Source organism: Alternaria novae-zelandiae, assembly GCF_023758075.1.
Source record: "Alternaria novae-zelandiae strain BMP 2774 chromosome Unknown scaffold_19, whole genome shotgun sequence".
NCBI classification, from domain to species: Eukaryota; Fungi; Ascomycota; class Dothideomycetes; order Pleosporales; family Pleosporaceae; genus Alternaria; species Alternaria novae-zelandiae.
Genome location: NW_026056979.1, coordinates 397,790 through 419,906, shown reverse-complemented (window position 1 = coordinate 419,906; position 22,117 = coordinate 397,790). Strand labels below are relative to the sequence as shown.

General features: G+C 52.6%; 9 protein-coding genes across 9 annotated transcripts; 4 read left to right on the top strand and 5 right to left on the bottom strand.

The window, feature by feature from the left end:
• Window positions 1-843: 843 nt before the first annotated feature.
• J4E88_008471 (uncharacterized protein) lies at window positions 844-1,861 on the top strand (the record flags this gene model as incomplete). Its single annotated transcript, XM_049402081.1, has 3 exons — window positions 844-910; window positions 957-1,252; window positions 1,469-1,861. 3 exons carry the CDS (start codon window positions 844-846, stop codon window positions 1,859-1,861), a joined length of 756 nt encoding a protein of 251 aa, XP_049252179.1.
• Window positions 1,862-2,187: 326 nt separating this feature from the next.
• J4E88_008470 (uncharacterized protein) lies at window positions 2,188-3,289 on the top strand (the record flags this gene model as incomplete). Its single annotated transcript, XM_049402080.1, has 3 exons — window positions 2,188-2,226; window positions 2,364-3,228; window positions 3,282-3,289. The coding sequence occupies 3 exons, from the start codon at window positions 2,188-2,190 to the stop codon at window positions 3,287-3,289; spliced, it is 912 nt and encodes a 303-aa protein (XP_049252178.1).
• A 258-nt stretch (window positions 3,290-3,547) lies between these two features.
• Window positions 3,548-4,423, bottom strand: J4E88_008469 (uncharacterized protein; the record flags this gene model as incomplete). The annotated part of the gene is made up of 1 exon (XM_049402079.1): window positions 3,548-4,423. The coding sequence occupies one exon, from the start codon at window positions 4,421-4,423 to the stop codon at window positions 3,548-3,550; it is 876 nt and encodes a 291-aa protein (XP_049252177.1).
• A 388-nt stretch (window positions 4,424-4,811) lies between these two features.
• J4E88_008468 (uncharacterized protein) lies at window positions 4,812-6,593 on the bottom strand (the record flags this gene model as incomplete). The annotated part of the gene is made up of 1 exon (XM_049402078.1): window positions 4,812-6,593. One exon carries the CDS (start codon window positions 6,591-6,593, stop codon window positions 4,812-4,814), a length of 1,782 nt encoding a protein of 593 aa, XP_049252176.1.
• Window positions 6,594-7,844: 1,251 nt separating this feature from the next.
• Window positions 7,845-8,504, bottom strand: J4E88_008467 (uncharacterized protein; the record flags this gene model as incomplete). Its single annotated transcript, XM_049402077.1, has 1 exon — window positions 7,845-8,504. The coding sequence occupies one exon, from the start codon at window positions 8,502-8,504 to the stop codon at window positions 7,845-7,847; it is 660 nt and encodes a 219-aa protein (XP_049252175.1).
• A 695-nt stretch (window positions 8,505-9,199) lies between these two features.
• On the top strand, window positions 9,200-11,320 carry J4E88_008466 (uncharacterized protein; the record flags this gene model as incomplete). The annotated part of the gene is made up of 1 exon (XM_049402076.1): window positions 9,200-11,320. The coding sequence occupies one exon, from the start codon at window positions 9,200-9,202 to the stop codon at window positions 11,318-11,320; it is 2,121 nt and encodes a 706-aa protein (XP_049252174.1).
• Window positions 11,321-12,988: 1,668 nt separating this feature from the next.
• On the bottom strand, window positions 12,989-14,127 carry J4E88_008465 (uncharacterized protein; the record flags this gene model as incomplete). The annotated part of the gene is made up of 3 exons (XM_049402075.1): window positions 12,989-13,575; window positions 13,639-14,038; window positions 14,095-14,127. 3 exons carry the CDS (start codon window positions 14,125-14,127, stop codon window positions 12,989-12,991), a joined length of 1,020 nt encoding a protein of 339 aa, XP_049252173.1.
• Window positions 14,128-14,632: 505 nt separating this feature from the next.
• On the top strand, window positions 14,633-16,127 carry J4E88_008464 (uncharacterized protein; the record flags this gene model as incomplete). Its single annotated transcript, XM_049402074.1, has 3 exons — window positions 14,633-15,079; window positions 15,133-15,258; window positions 15,306-16,127. The coding sequence occupies 3 exons, from the start codon at window positions 14,633-14,635 to the stop codon at window positions 16,125-16,127; spliced, it is 1,395 nt and encodes a 464-aa protein (XP_049252172.1).
• A 736-nt stretch (window positions 16,128-16,863) lies between these two features.
• RPB2 (DNA-directed RNA polymerase II subunit RPB2) lies at window positions 16,864-20,901 on the bottom strand (the record flags this gene model as incomplete). Its single annotated transcript, XM_049402073.1, has 3 exons — window positions 16,864-17,029; window positions 17,102-20,822; window positions 20,898-20,901. 3 exons carry the CDS (start codon window positions 20,899-20,901, stop codon window positions 16,864-16,866), a joined length of 3,891 nt encoding a protein of 1,296 aa, XP_049252171.1.
• Between the last annotated feature and the right edge of the window lie 1,216 nt (window positions 20,902-22,117).

The following is a 22,117-nucleotide window of genomic DNA, read 5'->3' as shown; positions in this document are numbered from 1 at the left end:
AGTTGAGACGCGTCTAGGTACGTGACAACTGCCGGTTAGATAGGAAGAAAAAGGAGAGCAGACAAGGTGAAGAGGTGGTGAAAAGGATACTAGGTGTGAGCTGGCGAAGAGGAAGGTGAAGGCCGTTTCCATCTCGCCTCAATACAGGAAGGAGCTCTCGGTTATCGAGGCGCAAACTTCACCTATGTGAAAGGGAGGAAGCTGCAACTGTACCTTGTTTCACAAATTGAACGACGCTCACCTTCAATGCCATCTACGATGCATTGTCAGTCCCTCTTTTCCTCACTGTCTTCCATTTCGAGCGTTCTCAGAGTGTTAGTCGCAGAATTGGTGAAGAAAATCGCGTCAAATCTGTGCCCTAAACGTCTAAGTATTTGGAACTAATGCCATCTCCAAGACCGCAGATGTGGCAGACGCAGGTGAAAGCGCACCTGGGCAGTGATGGCGATTCACACCTAGGCACGTGTGGGGAAGGCGCGATGGGCGTTGCCGTTTCGGCTCTAGTTCGCTTGCCCTGCAGCAATCTCCCCGGCCACCCCACGTGGACGGCGCGTCATCATAGTGCATCACGCGTCCCGAGGTCAACAACAGAGGCGCCAGACACTGATCATCTCGTCTTTACATTCTTGGGATACTGCCATTTGTACGAAATCTCAGCTTGATCTATCTTGACCTTCTCATACGGCAACAGTGGAATTCTAGGCTTCCAGCCCCATCTTTCAGCTCGCATCCACCCAGCCACAAGCTCCAGAGTGTACATAAGCGCCGCGCGCCTCGATACCTCTAGAGATAGACTCCTCTTCTTCTTTCTTAGAACTGACAGCTCTACTAACCTCCGGTACCATGATGCATAGAAGCATCGTCATAGGAGCTACGCTTGTAGCTTCGGCGACAGCATGGAACACAGACGGTACGTCCTTTCACTTTCGCGAGTGACTAGCGCTAAGTCCACACAGTTCACAACCAAGTCGGCTTCATGGCAGAAACCTTTTTCACACCCGAAACCACGTCCGTCCTCGCAGAGATCCTCGAACCCCAATACAACGGCTCAGTCGGGCGCTCCGCAGCATGGGCAGACGGGTATGCGCACACCAGCGAAGGCCACTTCTCGTACCAGTGGCACTGGATAGACACACACGATCGCCAACCTGAGAATTGCAGTCTGGACTATGCGCGGGACTGCGCAAAGGGCGGATGCGTTGTTAGTGCTATTGCGAACCAGACGAGGATACTGCGGGAGTGCATAGACCAGGTGTATACTGGTGATTTGACGGGAGGTGCAAACCTGACTTGCTCTTATGCGTTGAAGTGGGTTGCTCATTTCCTGGGCGACATTCATCAGCCTCTACATGCAAGTGGCCGACAAGTAGGAGGCAACACGTACAAAGTGGTATTTGGTGGCGCTCACACGCAACTGCATTCTGTGAGTATATTACACCGATAGCAAAAAGATGTACTAACAAACAAGGTCTGGGACGGCTACATACCCTATTTCGCGGCAAACGTCGACCATCCCTTCTCGCACGAGTCGATCGATCCGTTCTTCTCTGGGCTCGTCGCTCGTATTCGCAAAGACCAGTTCTACTCCGCGCCATACATGTGGCTCTCCTGTACCGACCCTTCCATACCCGAGGAGTGCGCAACAAGTTGGGCGAAGGAGAGCAACAAATGGGATTGCGACTACGTGTGGAGTCGCGTAACGAACGACACAGATCTTGGGACTAATGGGTATGCGGCAGGAGCTGTGCCCATCGTAGAGCTGCAGATAAGCAAGGCTGCGCTCAGACTGGGTACATGGCTGAACAACTTGGTCGAAGGGGCCAAACCTACTGTGGAAGAAGAGGAAATGATGGAGCTTTGAAGTGAAAATCGAACAAACAGCATCATTTGCGAACTGCGGCTGGCTGTACATGTGCCACGCTGATCTCACATCATCTTAACTCTCCACATACCGGCTCAGCAAGTATCTGTTGCATATGCGAACCAGTGGCGTTGATGCAGGATGCTTTGCCTTCAGCCCTACGAAGATGCCGGGACCCCACATCGGCATAGGTGCCATCTCCTTCCCCACATCCGGTTATATACTCTCCCGTCGCTGGCTGCATTGGCAACCAAACATCGAATTGCTTTGCCTGCTTTCTATACAGCGATTTTGTTTGACGAAAGAGACTTGGAAATTCTTTCAACATGGCTTTCGACGAGTTTAATGACAAAATCACACCTGCCGTATGTATCTCTAACGGCCCCACATCTGCATCCTCGATACTCTTTGGCATGTTCAACACATGAGTTCGCCTTGGAGCTTCTTCTTCTTTGATGAACGAAAATCTCAATGTCCAAAAACAGGCTAACCAAACTTCCAGAACCCAAGCCGGGAAACATCACCAAACCGCGGCTCCTCCGTCCACCAATCCATCGCCATACCGAAGCCCTGCAAACCACTCCGACAATGGCAGCAAGAGCAAAAGATCGACCGCGATGCCCAAATCAAACTCACAAAACTGGTGCACATGCGGTACCAACACCCTGATCTAAACGAAATCACCACATTCCTCCGTGACTTCGGCATGAGCGTAGCCCAAAAAGCCCCAGGCAAGAAATGGTTCAAAGGCTACGGCTCAGATCAATACGTCTACTACGCACAAGAAGGAGAAAAGAAGTTCCTCGGCGGCTGTTTCGAAGTCGAAAGTTACGCTGAGCTAGAAAAAGCGTCGAAAGTCGCGGGTGCTGGTCCTATCGAGGAGTTGACCGACGCACCAGGCGGCGGCCACATGATCACATTGCACGACCCAGAAGGCTTCCCCATAAACCTAATGCACGGCCAGACCAAAAAGGACCCAGGCCCATTTCCCGAAGTCCTAACAACAAACTACGAAAACGAAAAGCCCCGCATCGCGCGCTTCCAACGCTTCAAACCCGGTCCCGCCGCCGTCCACAAACTCGGTCACTACGGCCTCTGCGTCCAAAACTTCCAAGCCGAAATGCAATGGTACACCCGCACCTTCAACATCGTCCCCACCGATTTCCTCTACATCAACCCCAACCCGTCCGACCCCTCCCTCCCCCAACAAAAAGACGTAGCCATCTTCGCGCACCTCGACCTCGGTCCCGGCTACACAGACCACCACACCATTTTCCTGTCCAGCAACCCCACTTCCCATGTCCATCACTGTAGTTTCGAAGTCCACGACTTTGATACACAGAATCTGGGGCATGAGTGGTTGGCGAGTAAGGGGTATAAGAGTGTTTGGGGCGTGGGGAGGCATATATTGGGGAGTCAGTTGTTTGATTATTGGTGGGATACGACGGGCAATATGATTGAGCATTATGCGGATGGGGATTGCGTTAATGAGGAGACGCCGGTGGGGTGGGGGGAGGCGGGGGACGAGAGTTTGGCGGTTTGGGGGCCGGAGGTGCCGAGTTGGTTTTTGGATTGATCGAGGTGGGCTTTTGGGAAGTGTGGGGATGGGGTTCTGTATACTCGGTCTTCTTCGCTTAGAGATACTGTCTTCTATGGCTTGAGCTCTCAACCATTACAATAGTTCGATCACCACTTCCTCGCCCTCCCCCACCCCCGGTCTGTTACTCCGTCGTTGCCATAGTATCTACCACTTATCGGCTGAGTTTCCTGTGTTAAACCGCCGTCTCTATCCCCTCCCTTACCAAGCTGCCCAATCCCCAACCTCACCGGTATCCTCGCCCCCTCCTCCAACGTCTTCGGCGGCCTCCCAATCTGATTCCCCATATCACTATTCACCCAACCGGGACAACAGCAATTCACCAACACGCCCTCGTTTTCACGTGCCAGCACGACTGTCAAAGCGTTCATAAGCGCTTTGCTGACTTGATACGATTTCGGGGGCGCGCCGAACCCGGCGGCTTCTTGGGATGAGGAGCGTACGGAGTCGATGTATTCTTGAGCCAAGGTGTCTACGTCGGCGATGGACGTTGCAGAGCGGAAACGGGATGCAGTGGCGCTGGGGTAGTTTGACAAGGAGGAGGCGGTACTGGAGACGTTTACTATGCGCGCGTTTGGTGTGGAAGACATTTTTCCTTCCGAGAGGAAGAGTTGACACATTTGTTTTGTGCCGTGGTAGTTTACGTTGATGACTTGTTCGGCGGCATCGGGCGTTTCGTTGTTGTTGTTGTTTATACCGGCGTTGTTGATCAAGACGTCGATTTTGCCGCTGTCGTTAAGCGCGGTTTTGAGGAAAGATGTTATGGATGATTTGTCTGAGACGTCTAGTTTTGCGTAGCGGATCTCGTTGGGGGGTTGGGCTTGGATTTTGAGGTCTACGCCACCGCGGGATGTGGCGTAGATGTGGAGGGGCTGTGGGTGTTGGGTGTTGGCGAGGAGGTTGATGATGCCTTGGCCGATTCCGCGGTTGGAGCCGGTGACGACTATTATTAATGGGGATGCCATATTTTTTGAGAATTGTTCAGATTGATAGTTCTGAGTTGTATATTCTTCAGAAACTACTGCAGATATGTTTATGTACTCACATGTGTACTTGTGAGAGTGGTGATGTCAGGCACGATCCATGACGTAGCGATCTTCACTTGACCACATGTAGCGAGAGAAGAAAGGAAAACATCGAAGCACTTTAGTCAGTGAAAAATGGTGTAATAAACAGAACTTGTATTTTCGTATCACTACACAGCGCGCGAAATTTGAAGAAGCTCTGGCGACAGAACCTGATACCAGCTGTCCTATCTCTCTACAAAGCTCTCCTTGATTAGTCTCCATACTAATGGTGCTGTTCCTGATGAACGCACGCATTCAGCACGTCTCACTCCCTCCATAGACCCCTTCAGCGTGACAGGGGCTTGCTATCTAGAACCTCTCCAATCTTCTCCGTCAACCACTCTTCAGCCTCAGGCCAGTCGCCTCGCCCCAGCAGCATTGCGAACTCATTGAGCTCAGCGCGACGCAGTTCCGGTATCTCAAGCAAGATTTTCTTGAGAAGATCGGGGGCATACATCTTACTGATTAGTACGTCTTCGATCGCCCAGTACATGCCCGACTTGGCGGTGAAGCGTGCTTCATCACATCCGGTCTCCTCCATAGCCTTGATATAAACCTGACGGTAATGGTCCAGTTGGTATCCCATACACGGGAAATCGAGCACGGTGAAGTAATCCAGCCAATCTTTGCGGAGAAAACGTGGAAGACAGGCGTAACCCACGAAACGTGGAGCTGCGTAGACGCAATCCCAATCTAAAATGCCTGTCACATTACCATCATCGTCGACGAGAATGTTATTGAGGTAGAGCTCATTCCACAGCACGAACGTCTCTTCCTCGCTGGTTTCGGCGTTGGACGGTTTGGAAGTCCTGATGACGGGATGCGAAAAGATGATATCGAGTATTTTCCTGTAGCCTAGCCCTTTAAAGCGGTCAGGTCCATTAAGATTATTCAGTCGTTTGTCGTGTAGGCGTGGCCAAAGAGTGCCCAGGTTAGGAGTCAAGTACTCGATGCTTGATGTGAATGGCCCGTACTTCTCGACCTGAGTGTCAGATTCCAGGTCCTCTTGAGTGAGGTTGTGGTAATCCTTCCAAACAGATACATAATCAACATGATGCGTCTCACTGCTGTTCCCGTCCGTAAAGACAGGAATGCCAACGCCCTTGAACTCGATATTTTGTAGCCCTGCCATAGCCTTGGCAAGTGAACGCAACATGTTGACGCGCTTTGCCTCGGTTTCTTTTGAGATACGGACTGCGGTAATGTGGCTTAAATCCGAGGTATCTTCGAACCACAGCTCATGAGCACGACGGCCAGGTAAGCGCTTCATGAGGATGTAAGGTGCACCCAAGTCGGATTCCTCTACTGAATCTACTGATGCGATGACCTCGGGGACCGGAACAGTTGTGTGCTGAAAAAGATGTTTCATAATACCAACCTCAGCCCTCAGATTGTGGGCATCTCCCGCTTGCCAACGAGGTTGCGTACCCACAGATGGTACTGAGACGACATAGTCTTGGTCGTCCTGATCTTTGTGGCGGACGTGAAGCGTCAAAACCAGATTGTTTGCGCCCTCATAGCGGGAGAGGACATCGACATCTGCGCGCGCAAGCTGGCCGCTCGGATCCACGGATAGCAGGACGATATCCTTGAACTTATCGTCTGAAATTTGTCGGATAGGCTCCCAGTCTTCGCGTTCTAGGTAAGGATCGACATGACTCACGTCGTCGGGATAGTCGAATTCGTCGGGATCGTCGCTTTCGTCATCATAGAGAATTGGTTCTTCATCCAGACCAACGCAATGACGATCGCCAGGTTCATTCTCTTCGTTCCCCACAGGGGCAGAGGACTGACTTGGGCAAGTCACATTTTGGTTCGCATGTTCGTTGGCAGCGTTGGTCTTCTCACCCTCGGCCTTCTTTGCCTTCTCATCGGCGTAGCGCTTCTCATCTTCTTCGCGTTTCTTCTCTTCTGCCTCCATCTCAGCAATCATGCGGTCCATCTCTTCGTCTTCTCGGCGCTTCTTCTCGACTGAAATGCTGTTCGCGTCAGCTGTCGACTCCTGCGCGGTCATGCCGATGTCCAAATTGGCCAGCGAGGATATTATCTTCTCATCTTCCGATGACATGATGGTCTGAAGCGATGGTTTGGAGTTTCGGATCTGAGTAGTATGTGTAGAGAGTAAGTGGCGAAGTTTTGGTTGATCTGTAAAGAAGGCGTAGGGTTTCGGGAAGGTGAGTAGTGATGTGGGAGAATAGTGGACGGACTTATAGTCGAGAGAGGTGCTAGCTCATAGTGTGAAATGAATCCGCAGACTCATCTGAGAACGATGGCGTGTACTGACCTGCTAAAGGTTCAAAGTGAATGCGGTCGCGTTGTTCGACAATTGGAAAGCCTAGAATTGTCACGCCAAATCATACTGACACTTGGCAATAGCGTGAATTCTGTCACACCCCTCTCGACTATCCGTGTAGGCCATTTCAATTTCGTCTGCAAGATTGAGTGTGGTCCAGGAGTGACAGGCATACTGTTGTGCCGTTACTTTCACCCCACAGCCATGGCAAGTAATGGCCCTGGTTTCGCAGCGTTCATCTCGCCGCCGTGCCCATAAAGCTACAACGACCACAGATACGCGAAAGGCGACATTGAGTTCTTCAAGTATGCTCGTAATAAGAAGCTCGCGCATGCTCAGGCTAGACTTCAGGGCCGGGTTTTGGCTCGCGACTGGTGGCAAAGGTGGCCCGTATGAAGCTTGACACGATGAGGGCCAGCCCGGCACCAAGTAGTCATGTTGATAAACGTAAGAGATGAACAAGCGCACCGACAGTCGAAAGTGACATCTGGACAGAAGTCAGCAAAACGCAGAGGCTAAGACGTAGCTCCAACGCGGATGCGCGTAACAAGGAGCTCGGCGATCGGCAATTAGTCAGCGACGCGCTTTGGTGGTCAGTGCTCCAAAGTTCCTTCCAACTCGAACCTCATCCACATCTCATCACTAAACAACATACTTCACCAAAAGCACCGAGACGTCCGAGGGGTCATTTCATTCAGCACAAACTGATTCTATACGCTTAAGGCGTTCTGATGAAAAGAGATTTCCATGCCGCGCGCCTATTTCATGAACGCCAGGTTCCCTCGCCAAGCTTATGCTGATTCTACACTGCATCGCCGCGCAGCCAGTGGTTACCATCATGTCTGATCATGCTGGAATATTCACATTGTATCTCAGCACCTGCGATTTCCTATCGACGCGCGACGATATTCTGGTGCTGGCCGATTACGGAACTACAGTCGTCAGCGGTAGCAAAGAATTGCGCCAGTTCTGCTCGAAAACAAAGCAACACCCAAATGAAGTACTTACAGGACTAATGTACGATAATTAGTTTTTCTTCTTGGTTGTAGCTAATGTCTCTTTTACGGTCTTCGGCTTCTGCAACTTGGCCTTGGACTTGGAAGAAGCGGCTTTTGCTGCTTTTTCAGCTGCTCTGGCTTTTTGGGAGTCTTTTGCATCTCTCTGTCGCTGCTGACTAGCTTCCATGATAGCCTGATTATAGGTCATATAAGAGGTGGCATTATTATATGCTTGTTCGTTTGTTTCTTCCTCCTCGATTATGCTAAAGAGAGCTGCTGGCTTTCGAGGAATTGCATCTGCTTCTGCAGAGTTGTCGCCTAAGGAGCTATCGTTGCTGGCATTAGGTTTGGTGAGCTGCAAACCCCTCTCTGCTACTTTAACGATTTCACAGATCTCAGCGGGCGAACCGTCTGGCGAGACCTTCAGAACTCGAACAAAGCTCGGTTGACCATTAATCAGACCCATGCACATAGTAAACGAGAAGCGGATGTCTCCGAGCTTGAGTATGTTCATCTGCCATCCGATCTGCTCGTGAGGGAACGTGCTCGGGAGCGTATACTCCAAATTCTTCTTCGCCATCTGGAAGAAGCGGTTATCCTCATACTCGCCGTAATGGTGTAATGAGCAACCATGAGGAGATTCTACTCCGAATCGGTTGCCGCAGAACCGCCACTGGCCGTTGACCATCTGAATGGGTACGCAACAGTATGCGAGATGCAGCCGCTCGAAGCAACTGCGCTTGACAGTGCCGCATCCAGACTCTGCACAGTGGTGCCCTTCCATGTCGTATGTCATTCGCCAAATGTTAGAATAACGGGCACTCCAGGAGATTACCCAACCGGGCCCATAGAGTCGCAGAAAGGGCAAATTGAATACTGCCATGGTGAATATTCTCAAAGGTAACGGACCAGAACTTTGATCTTCGAGATCCTGTTATTGAGTTCTTAAGGGGGCAAGGAATGTCTTTTTCTGAGTATTTGATCAACAGTGGAGTTGAATGTGCGCGTACTGATATTGAACAGTAAAGCCAGGGTATTCTGCGAACTTTTGAACTGGCAAGAACTGGGCCATGTGAAAGGCATAAGTGTAATCTATCGCTTCCCGATCGCACTGATCGGTAGTAGTGAATCACGAGGGACACAGTCAAAGCTTTTGGCTCTTGCTAATACATAAACACATTCTTACTTGGACCTTACAACAACCTGCCACCATCTCACGATCACGAGTGGTCAACTCAACGCTACTTAGCTATGGGCATTCTAAGCAAGATCACAAGCCTATGGCCGAATAGTCAACCGAAGGTGACAACGCCCAATGCATCTTCTGTTATCTCGCCTGCACTCAGCGCCATCGAGGCTCCAAAATCTGCAAGAGCATCGCGCATGCTGGACTCTTTGCGGAGACTGTTCCACCATAAACATGGTCGAACCGTCTTGCCCAAGACCTACGGAGAACGCACATCCGAGACTAGCGACGACTCTTACCAGCTCGAACCGCTCACACTCAGCTTCGAGCTGGAGTCCAGTGGTGGGTGGGAAGTTGATGGCATCTGTCGAGAGTCTGATCTCACTGAGCCCGGTGTTGACCAGATTACAAACAAAGACTTTGCGCTGCCGTTCGATAGCCATATCAGCATTGCGAAAGACAATCACGTCCTTGACAAAGCAGATAAAGGATTGGCCGCTTGCAAAAGCACCGCAGCTGACGGCAAACGTACGACTCCTGTTGCTGGGAGCCAATCATCCGTCGCCTCCACTCTGACTTTCGGGCTTGCTGGGTCCATCTTCGATAAGATACATCAACACAATAGCAACACGACGACGAACGGATCAACTACGATTATTCGTTCCGGAATGGACGACATGGGCGACGCATCGACGGCAGTGAACCTTCACGACGACATATCGGAGAGCTTTGACATGACCTCGGATCCGTCGAGCCGTAGCCAGCAAAGGGATAGCGCATCCTTGCGAAACACACAAGGATACCAAGGATGTGACAACCTTCCACTGCCAAGTAACAAGACGCAGCCGCAAGACGGTAATACATGCACACGTGCAAAGAGTGGAGCAGATTCTGGCACTGAGGACGATCGCGACACCACCGTCAAGACAGATGCATCTGAAGCCGGAGTGTCTCGCTTTGATTGGGAAAAGATTCACGCAATTCCTGATTCGACATTCAGAGAGCTACTGCATTCGGTTATCGAGAGCTACTGCTCCGTCGATATTGCTTTAGAGGAATGCCACGTTACGCAACGCATGGATGGCGGATTTCATCATGTTGTGTTCATGGCAGCCATAAAAGACGAGCCTCCAAACCGTCGTATCGAACGATATGTTTTCAGAGTCCCTGCTATTGGAACTGCAGCCCGGTGGCAGCCAGGCGATCAGCACAACCTGCACTGCGAAGTGGCCTTGATGCAGTGGCTGCGAAACAAAACTTCTATTCCGGTACCAGAAGTTGTTGACTTCGCTTTAGATATCGAGACCTCTTTCATCGGCGCACCATACATCTTGATGAAGCGCATGCCAGGAAAAGCCGCGCAAAACGTCTGGTATGACAAGCCTAGTGATCGCAATCATGTCACTACCAATTGCATTTCTCCAGAAACGGAAAAGAAGCGTCGTAATATTCTGCGTTCACTTGCGCAGTGTATGTCACAGCTAAGAGACGTGAGCTTCAATGAAATTGGCCTTGTAGATTGCAAGGACGCACTTTCTTTGGGCGCGACGCCAACAACTACAGTCTCATATCGCTGGAAGCCGCCGTATGAACTCACTGCGGAGGATCTAGAAGGACCAACCCAAGTGTACCGATATGCACCATTCAAGAAGAACCTGGACTATTGGAAGCTGAACCTAGAGGAGAGCTGGCCTGCGATCCCTGAACACGATCCAGATGTTGATCAAGATGCACTGAACATGGTATCTGGAATACGTATGATCATCGACATGCTTCACGACCACCCAACCATCGCCGTTTCGAAGAAGGACCCCGCAGACGCCGACGAGAACGAGACGTTCGTCATCCGTCACCCTGATCTCGATCTACAGAACATCCTCGTAGACGACGACGGCAACGTCACAGGCATCATCGATTGGGATAATTGTCTCGCCGTCCCTCGCTGTATCGGCTATGCTTCACTACCCGACTTCCTCCGTCGCGATTGGAACGAGGACTTTTCTCTCGCTGACTCGCCCCACATGCCAACATGGGAGATCCAGAAGTACGCGGATATCTATGCCGATGCCATGGCAGAGACTGGTTGCGTCGACGCGAAATACACGCGTAAGTCTGGCATGTATCGTGCTATTGCTGGTGCAATTGATCATGGCGATATCACGGATGTGATTGAGAAGCTATTTGCTCATATTCCAGGGTTGAGGATGAGTAATGTTGTGGAGCTTCAGCGACTGATAGGTGGAGGATGGGTTGAGGGTGAGGAGTATATCAGGAAGGCGATTGGGGAGTTGTTAGAGCCCAGCAGCCGCTTTACTTGATTCGCTCGTGTTCAAGTGGCGAATACCCACCCCCAGCTGGGACGCCTAAACTGCAAAGACGGAATCGGCATACATTCAGGCAACCATACACATCAACATCTGAGTCATCCACTTCACTACATAGAATCCCTCTTATTACCATCATTGTTGTACAACTCTTCCCAGTTCCGTTCATCAGTCTACAAAGACAATCAAAATACCACAATGGCTGACGATCGATGCGGGAACTGCTACGAATGTACACGCTACCTAGATCAACTAGACGCCACCGATGAAGCCGCACACAACCCAACACCCAGCGACACAAAGTCCACTGGTAGTACCCCAGCCGAAGATGTCGATCTACAATGCGCTCGCACGAAAACAACCCGTGAACCACTAGCATGGTCTCTAGATCCATCAAACATTCAACCACAAAACAACTGCCGCCTCTTCACATCACTTCCTCTGGAACTCAGAGAGATAATCTATACCTACGCTCTCAAAGATACAGCCTCCTATCCCATCGACTCGCTTGGTCCCAAAGACCCCATACCAGTCGTCCACGTCAAATATCTCGGTCACGGCCAAAATGCTGGGAGTTTGGCGGGTGGGAAACCTCTGTATCCTTCTGATATCACCTTTTCCCTCCTCTTGGCTTGTAAAGCGGTGTATCGAGAAACGTGGGGTATGCCATTGAAGGTGAATGCGTACCACATGGATGCCTCTCGACATCTTCGAAGCGCTGGAATGTCAGCATGGCAACTAGCACAGATACACGGACTTGATATCACAATCAAGCAGCGCGAGTTAGAAAAAGGGAAGCTGGGGGATGTGTTGAAAGAGTTGGGAGGTAACGCTAGACACCAGGGCGCATACGTGGTGCCTCTGCGCTGTTTCCGCGATGGAGAACGGGCGAGGATAGAGGGGTGCTCACGCACTCTTGACGACAATGTTCTTGTACCGACCATAGTCGAATTACCGGATACGCAACCTCAACGACTAGACGATATTCTAAATCGTCTTCCCACCCCCGCGGAATCCATACTACCATCATCCCGCGCCCTCCACATCACCCTCGCACAACCCCTAACCCATCTCACTCTGCGACTCACACGCACAGACTGGTCAACATGGAACGTAGCCGTAAACCTCCATCTCGACCCGTCGTTCGGGCGCTACGACCTCAACGAGGGCCGCCCCTCGGGCAAAGCCATGCGTCTGCGTGCTGAACAGCGCAAGGCTGGTCGGCATCCGCGGCTCAACCCGCAATCTTGGGGCGCACATGTCGTTTCTGCGTTGCCTGATCTGAAGACGCTGGAGTTGGTGCTGGAGACGTTCGAGGCGAGGAAGGAGGAGTTGGAACGCGTTGTACAGTATGCGAAGATGTGGAGGTTTGGGTTTGGTGGTGATGGGGAAGAAGAGGGGAAGGGGAAAGAGTGGGCATTAGTTTGGGATGGGGATGTAGTGGAAAGGCGGTGGAAGAGGGATTTGGGAGAGACTGTGGTATCGAGGCGTGATCGTAGGCTTTTGCGGCCTGGACCTTCGTGCAATGATTGTAATGATTTTGAGGTGAGGACGCTGCGGTATGTTAGGACGAGAGTGGAGGAGTAGTTTACGCTGTAATTCAGGCTTCTCATTTTATGCCGGACTTTGCGCATAGTCTAGCAGACGATGTTGCCAGGCACTTTACATCTTGCTTCCACCCTCTTGCGGTACCTTCACAACAACCTTACCCCAGCTATTGCGGCCACCCAACGCCTTTAGCGCCGCGGGTACACTGTCAAGACCGACGTACTCCACATCGGTAAAAGCAGTGCCCTTGTATTTCCCCTCCTTGACAAGCTGGAAGATACCGTCCCAAACCTTATCCTGCATCTCCGGCTCATTGATCGCATACGCACCCCAATGCAACCCAACAACACTGACATTCTTGAGCAGAATGCGGTTCGTAGCCATCTTCTCGATATCGCCCGCCGCAAAACCAATGACCAGAAGTCTGCCGTTCCAGGCCGTGCATTTCATGGACTGAGCGATTAATCCAACAGGGTCGTATACGATATCCACGCCACGACCCTTGGGAGTGAGCTTCTTCACTTGCTCGGGCCAATCTTTGTCGCGGTAGGAGACGGCGTAGTCTGCGCCGAAGGAACGCGCGACGTCAAGTTTGTGTGATGTGCCAGCGGTAGCTACGACGATTGCGCCGAAGGCTTTGGCGATTTGCACGGCGGCGAGACCGACGCCGCCGGCTGCTGCGTGGACGAGTACCCAGTCGCCTACAGAGCAGTGTTAGCTTCTTCATAGGAAGATGAGCAGGGTTCGGAGTTCCGATGGCTTACCCTTCTTGATCCCTGCTCTAGTTACCAGACCGGCATAGCTCGTCGGCGCTGTAACAAATACACCAGCGGCATCCTCAAAACTCCATCCCTCGGGCACGGGCTTGAGTCTCTCCTCTGTGCAAACGATGTGTGTTGCGTAGCCGCCTTGGGAAGCACCAAAGACCTTGTCGCCCTCCTTGAACTTTGGTGTCTTGCCTCCTGCGAGCGAGGTCGGTGCTTTGAGGACAACGCCGGAGAACTCTGAACCGGCTATCCAGGGAAATGCAGGTTGGTGTTGATATTTGCCGCGGATCTGGAGGAGATCGAAGAAGTTGGTTGCTGAGGCGTGGATGGCGATTAGGTACTCGTTCGATTTGGGAGTCGGGGTTGGGAGGTCGAGGACCTTGAGATCCTCTGGGCCCTGATAGAGTTAGTGGTGAAGCTTGAGGCTGGTACATTGCTAGGTAGGATGCTTACCGAGACATATTCCTTGATCTGTATGCCTTTCATGTTGAGGTTTGACTGAGGTTACGCGAAGTATGTATGATAGCAAACAGCTTCAATTGTTGAATGAGAGAAAGGTTCAGTCGGGAGCTCGAAGATGACTTCGGGTAGATAGAACAGACGCGGACGCCATTGTAGCTTGCATGACGGCCGACAGCTACTCAACGCTCCAAGATACCTCGGCTGGCTTCCCCGGCCAACCTCCGCTCCTGCCCCCACCCGAAGGCTTGGCGCGCGTGTCTTAGTCAGCGGAAGCCGCGCGATATGCACGGGCACGCGCTAAGGAACGGCAGGGTACCAGGTGCGGGTCCAGTGACGTTCTACTGCCTTCCAATCCTATCCAAAGCTAAGGACGGCCTCTCGCACTGTCAACCATCTCTGCTGCTATACACCACTCACACTCGCCAAGGACACGTATCAGTTCGCAGTCAATAGTCATACCCAGACTGCTCTATTCCTCCAGTGCCTGTAGAGCTTCCTATCACTACGCCACGCTCGTAAATCAGCGATCATGGCCGACGACGCCGCCACAACCACCGAGGACACGCAGATCACCTTCAATGTCAAGGCTGCAAACGACCAGAAGCACGTTCTCACACTAGCCCAAACCACCACAGTTGCCGACCTCAAGGCCAAGCTCTCGACGTCGGAATACGCAGATGTTCCCGCCGAACGCCAACGCCTGATATACTCCGGTCGCGTGCTGAAGGACCATGACACACTCGCTAGCGTCAAGATCAAGGATGGCCACACAGTCCATCTCGTCAAGGGTGCCGCCAGCAACGTACGAAACCAAGGCACGGCAGGCTCAGCAAGCGGGGGCAACACCCAGACGCCACAGGTGCCGACCAACATTGCTGCAGGAACAGGCAACAACCCTCTCGCTGGGCTCACAGGCGCGCGCTATGCCGGTTTTCACGGTCTACCAGGAATGGACACTTTCGGACCAGACGGTGGCGTAAGTGTAGATCAACCCGAGATTCAACATGGACATTTACTGATACGTGGTAGATGGGCGGCCCTCCTACAAACCCAGAAGCGTTACTAGAGCAAATGGAGAACCCCATGTTTCTATCGCAGATGAACGAGGCCATGAACAACCCAGCAGTAGTGGAAATGATGCTGCAGAGCCCCATGGTAAGTTTGTTCCTTCTTTCTACTATGCATTGTCTAATCTGAGATAGATCCGCGACAACCCGATGCTTCAGCAAGTCCTTCGAAACCCCGAAATGCGCCGTATGATGTTCAGCCCAGAGATGATGCGCATGCAACTGCAGATGCAGCGGAATATGGGCCCCACCGGGCCGAGTTTCCCAGCTCCAGGAGCTACCGACAACACCACACAGCCAGGTTCGACTGCAACAGGCGAAGGCACAACGGCGACACCGAACCAGCCTAATACGACCGGACCAACAGACCCATTCTCCGCATTCGGTACAGCCGGTGGTGCCGCAGGCGCTGGAGCAAACCCGTTCGCCAATCTCTTTGCTGGAGGCCAGAATCCTTTGGCTCCTCAGCAACAGGGTGGTGCGGCACAAAACACACAAGACGCCTCGGGCACGTTTCCCAACTTGTTTGGTGGAGCTGGCGCACAAGGCGGACAAGCGAACCCGTTCGCGGCGGCCGCCCAAAGGATGATGCAGGACCCAGAAGCCATGCGCAACATGATGCAGATGATGGGCGGTGCAGGAGGCGCAGGAGCGAACCCATTCGCAGCCTTTGGTGGTCAAGACGCAGCAGGAGCTCCAGGAGGCGAAGCAGGCCAACAAGCCGGCGGCAACCCCTTCGCCGCACTCTTCGGTCCCGGCGGATTCGGCGGCGCAGGCGGCTTCGGTGCCCCACCAGCCCCAGCAGACAACCGGCCACCTGAGGAAATCTACGAAGTACAACTCAGGCAGCTCAACGAAATGGGCTTCTACGAGTTCGACCGCAACGTCGCCGCCCTGCGGCGCAGCGGCGGCAACGTCCAAGGCGCAATCGAGCACCTTCTCGGTGGCGGAGCGTAGCGAGCTTTCCCCCGCATCTTCTTGCTCCCCGTGCCCCCAGAAGGACCATACTTGACGCAGGACGAATTATAGGAAATCGAACGTTATGAAGAAAGAGAAAGAGAGCGGCAATTAGCTGGGGACGACGCTGGTGACGATATCGAGGGTGTCGAGGAGGCTTATGATAGTGACGAGGATTGGTCGTTTGAGTTTGAGGATGATGAGACGCTCGTTGCGTTTGATGGACTCAAGAAGTGAGTGATATTGATGATGACGAGAGCGGTGGTAATCATTTGGTAAGGCGTACACGGGAGCGTGTGGATAGATAGTACAGATACCAAGCAGTAGGCAACACAATAATGCCGATTCGTACAATATATTCTGCATGATAGCTTGTGGTGAGCATGATCTGGAGAGTAGCATCCTTGATTCCAGTCTACGTTGGTTTACAAAACAGATTAATGCTACTTCGTCTGTAATCACATGCAGTTTTTGTCTTATTCGGTTCGCCTCTGATTAAACCCCCGCATAGATGAGAAAAGCGCTCGCAACTTAAAAAACGCCAGGCTAAAACCTTCCAACGGCAGCCTTGTATTTCCTCTCAATCATTCTGTCCAAACGCACACAAACATCAAGAAACGCCATGACCATGCAGAAAACCAAAAAACGACTACGAGAAAACCCGAAAGTATGAATACCCCCGACCAGATTTCCGCTCCGAAGACAGACTAAGCCTATCCATCGCGTCCGACAACGACTAGTCACGGACGCTCAATCCAGAGCGATCGGTAAACATGCGCGTGGCAATGTTCATGGCGAGGAGTTCCTGGAAGAGCAGCTTGGCGGCGTAGGGGATGTGGATTTGGGAGATGCGGGTTTTGTTGTGGCAGGGGCGGCATTCGTAGAGGCCCTTTTTGAGTTGACTGGATTTGAAAAGTTAGTAAGAGTGTTTAGGTGAGAGAGATGGGGAGATGTCGGAGAGGGGGGAAACTTACGCAATAGGACTCATCAGACCACAGATGTCGCACACGTGTACGGTGTACGCGTCTGAGACGGTAAAGAGACGTTCTTTCAAGAAGGCAGCGGCGCCGTGCGCAATCATGCAATCACGTTCCATCTCTCCGAAACGAAGGCCACCGTCCCTAGCACGACCCTCGACAGGCTGGCGAGTAAGAATTTGGAGGGGACCACGAGCACGAGCGTGGATCTTGTCGTCGACCATATGCCTGAGGCGCTGGTAGTATGTTGGACCCAAGAAGATCTGTGTGCGCATCTTCTTGCCGGTGTGCCCGTTGTACATGATCTCGAAACCACGCTTTTGGTAGCCGGCGTCCTCGAGCAGACCGGAGACCTGGTCGACGGTGATGTCGGTGAAGGGGGTGGCGTCTCCTTCTTGCCCGGTGATGGCGCCGACTTTGGAGAGTAGACACTCGATCAAATGGGCAATTGTCATACGGGAGGGAATGGCGTGGGGGTTGATGATCAGATCGGGGGTGAGGCCTTCCTTGGAGAACGGCATGTCTTCTTGACGGTAAGTGATACCAATGGTTCCCTTTTGTCCGTGACGAGAAGCGAACTTGTCACCGATTTGCGGCACCTTGGTCGTTCGTGTACGGACCTTGACGAAGCGCAGTCCCTCAGTATTGGTAGTGAACAGTACTTGGTCGACAATACCGTTCTCGGTGCTACGCAGTGGTGTTGAGACATCACGCTTGGTGTGGAGAGTAGTCTTCTGGCCGAGCTCCTGAGCGTCGGTGGCAATGGGCGCGGTCTTTCCGATGATGATATCGTCACCGGACACACGCACACCAGGCGCAACGACACCATCGTCATCGAGCTTGTCGTATGTTCCACCCTTCAGACGAAGTGTATCGGCACGCGTAGGCTTCTCGAACTGCTCCAGAACGTTGACACCGATACGCTTCTCCTGTTCCGTGTATGCACGGTAGAACAAACTTCTGAACAGTCCACGATCGATACTGCTCTGGTTCATGATGACGGAATCTTCCTGATTGTAACCACCGTATGTGGCAATGGCGACAATGGCGTTCTGACCGGCGGGTAGCTCACGGAACTTGAGGTACTCCATAGATCGAGTAGTAGCCAATGGCTTCTGGGGATAGTATAGGACGTTCATCATGGTTTCCATGCGCAGCGCAAAGTTGGTGAGGGCGACACCCATGGCTTGCTTACCCATGGCAGATTGGTAGGTATTACGGGGCGACTGGTTGTGATCGGGGAAAGGAATGATACTGGCACAGATACCCAGAATCATGGCCGGGTGAATCTCGCAATGAGTGTAGGCGTGGATGCGTGGGTCTGGTAGTGGCTTGAGACGTCGAAGACGATGCTCGCCTTCGGTAGAACGCTCAGCCGCAGGTAGGCCCATCTTCATCTCTCGCCACTCTTCCAGATCCTCAGGAGAGAACGTTATCATGGCAGTCTCCTCCTCCTCGGCGTCAAGGTATTCCACAACACCATCCTGAATAAGACCTCTCCAGCCGTAAGTGGCTTGCTCAACCTCATCCTGACTCCACCCCTGTCGTGTGCTTGTCTCCATCTGTTCCTGCTTCAGCTTGTTACTGATTTCCTTGGTAAAGATGAGGTGGTTGCGGTTCGGTTTCCGAATGTCGTTCTCAACAACGAATAGCGGTCTCATGACACGGCCAGCATCTGTAAAGATCTTGAACTCTCGGTCACGAATGTCACGAATCAAACTCATCTCGTAGGATAGAGTTCCGTTACGTCGCAGCTCCTGCACGACTGTGACAAGCTGTTGGGCGTTGGAGTGAACACCAACCCAGACACCGTTGACGAAGACCTTGGTCGCATCTGGGTTCTGGTTTTGGTCGTACTCTTCCAAAAGCTGCATGTTTCGCTGTGTCATGAAGTCGATGATAGGCGACGCGTCGCTACCGACACTGACGTAGCACATCAAAGACAAGTTCTTGACCAGACCACAAGCTTGTCCTTCAGGAGTCTCGGCAGGGCAAACAAGACCCCAATGGGAGTTGTGAAGTTGTCGCGGCTTGGCTAGCTTGCCGTCACGACCGACTGGGGTGTTCGTTCGACGCAAATGCGACAATGTGGAGGCGTATGTGTATCGGTTCAACACCTGGGAAACACCGGCCTTTGCGGAAGCGGCCTTCTTCTGGTCACCCCAGTTACCTGTTGCCAAGGAGTACTTCAACCCGTTTGTGATGATGCTGGCCTTGACAGCCATCTGAACGTTGAAGTCCTGGTTGTTCTCAACGCATCGCTGAAGGTACTTGTACACGTCCTTGGTGAGCTTCAGGAAGAGAATACGGAACAAGTTGGCAACCAGAGGTCCAGCGAGATCCAGACGCTTTTTACCGAAGTGATCACGATCGTCCTCGTCGCGGCGACCCAGCACACACTGCAAAAGGCGGTGGATCATGTAACCGAAGAAGTAGGCCTTGCGTGTGTCCTGGCCCTCTTTTTGGGAAATATGCGGCAAGAATTCTCTCTGCATAATGTCCCTCGCGAACTTGAGACGCCTGTCCTTCGTGCCTGAGTTGGCGCCACGCTTGGCAATGAAGTCCAGAGCAGTCTCTCGGTCCTGAACAACGGATCCCTCCTCGATACTGGGCTTCAACAGCTCCAGCATTTGTGTGTCGGTGCGGTCGTAAACGATGTGACTGAGAATCTCCTCGTCGGAGACAATACCGAGCGCGCGGAAGACGATGGCCATGGGCACATCCGCCTTGATGTATGGGAGGGTAGCGTATGCGAAGGGACCGGGGATACGTTTTCCGGGACCTGCGAGTGAGTTCTCCGCCCACTTGATGTTGAACGATGAGATCAACCGGGTGCCCTTCTCGACCGCACTTCGAATCTCAGCGATCCATGGAATAGGACCCTGCTTCTTTCGGAAGACCTGTACAATGTTCGCGGCACTGCGCTCCTGAGCGATGAGGACTTTCTCACTTCCGTTGATGACGAAGTATCCACCCTGATCGTAAGGGCACTCGTTCAGAGCAAACAGGTCCGCGTCAGACTGCGCTCGCAAATGGCAGAGCTCTGACCGCAGCATGACAGGGAGCTTTCCGATGAAGACTCGCGCCGCAGCGCCATCATCCATTGGCATGTCTTCACGCTCCCACCGAATTTGCGATGGTCCGCCTGTGTAGCCACCCTCCATCTCCTCGTCATCGCCCTCCTCTGGTTCGCGTCCCTCGCGGGCGACCATTATTCGGTTCTCGATATCGGCCAACATGGCACCGGAGTATGTGAGATTCCGTAGACGCGCTTCGTGGGGATAAAGTTGCACCGTGGTGCCGTCGCCTTCGGTGTGTGTTGGCCGCGCCAGGTAGACGCGCCCGAATTTAATTTCATAGCGGCGCTTGATGATGGGGTTCTCCTCCTCATCGGGGTTGTAGGGCGTATTTTGCTCGAGAATGACGCTGCCGTTTTCTTTGACGATATCCTGGATTGTGTTGCGCGTGAATTCATCGTACGAGTCGAGCTGCTGCGAGACCAGACCCTTGGTGTCGAAGAAGGAGCTGATGACCGCCCAGCAGTCCTCGGGCAAGACGCGGTTCTCCTCATCCTCGTACTCGTCCTCCATACCGTCGTAGTCGTACGGCTCGGCCATGATCGCGACTGGGTTGATTAGGCGCGGGGAGGTGAAGGGGGGTGGGTGAGTGCGGACGTGTAGTGTCCTGTCTGTTCCGTATGCGACGGCGGCGACCGCCTCTCAAAGGACGTTCGGTGCTAACGCTCCCCGTCTTAGCGCCACCGCGCATCACGTGATCCCACTAGCGTTCAGACCCATGCAGTCTACCCGTGTCTTCCAGTTCCTGCATCCATCCTATCCCGCGGCAACTTGCATCCCATTTCTAGATCCCGCCATTCGGGCCCAGATTACACTCGGCTCACCTTGGACAATACTATATTCGCACTATACTGAACTGTCTCGAAGTTGGAGGCCTTAAACGCCAGCACTAGATCCTCGTGTCCCCAATCACTGGTGGCCGGACGCTTTCCAGTTTCGACAGTTGGCAAACAGGTCTACATACCGCCGACAAGCCACAGATGAGATCTAGCCCTGTGGTCGCGACAGCATTCATTTTTCAAACCTATTCGGGATGCATTGTTTTATGCCCTAACGCGAAATGTACTCCATATGTCGATCAGTACACTCTGGGCAGTGCGCCATGGCTCAAGAAGGCTGAAATGGCTGGCTGAACAAAGAGAAGGAATTACGCTGCACGGCCACCCCGCGATATCGGGGTCGAGACCGGCATGATGGGCTCTAATGTCAGTTATATAAAGTAAGCTATGATTTCGCGGAAGGATGCCTCCAGAATTCAGCACTCTCACATCCACCGACTACCATTATGCATCTCGTTTCCAATCTATACGTTGGCGCTCTTTTACTTGCAAGCGAGGCTGGTGCAGCTGCCACCACAAAGTCCTTCGTCACTTGCATTACCCAAAATGGCCCTAAGCCGGTCGCTACTGTCAAGACAGCATCCCGTATTTTGACTGTACCATTCTATGGCTTCAAATTCATCACGACGACACCTACCCGAGTCATCACCCCTCCACCAACTACTACAACAGTCACAGTCACAGCGACCAGTGTCACAACCGAAACTTCGACTCAAGAGACCGATACGTTTTCTGAGACAGTCACGACTACCGACACGATGATTACAACGTCCACAGATCTCTCCAGCACGACAAGTTCCACCACTGTCACAGTCACGCTTTCTCGAGCAACTACTGTGGCGGCCCCTGCAGGTTTCCAGCCTGTCCAATCAACCTTCCCCAACCCTGCCAATCGAAGATCCAACTATCCAACAGAAGATGTATCGAACGGATCCGTACTTAAAGAGCGAGCACAGGGGGGAACACGCCTCTTCTTCAAAGACGGAAAGGCACAGTGCTCACCTGCCGTTTACCCCACAGCGGTAACCTGTGCCGGTATTGTAAAAGTAATAACCACGTCCACTATCACCCGAACCGCGAAGACAAAGACGGTAACG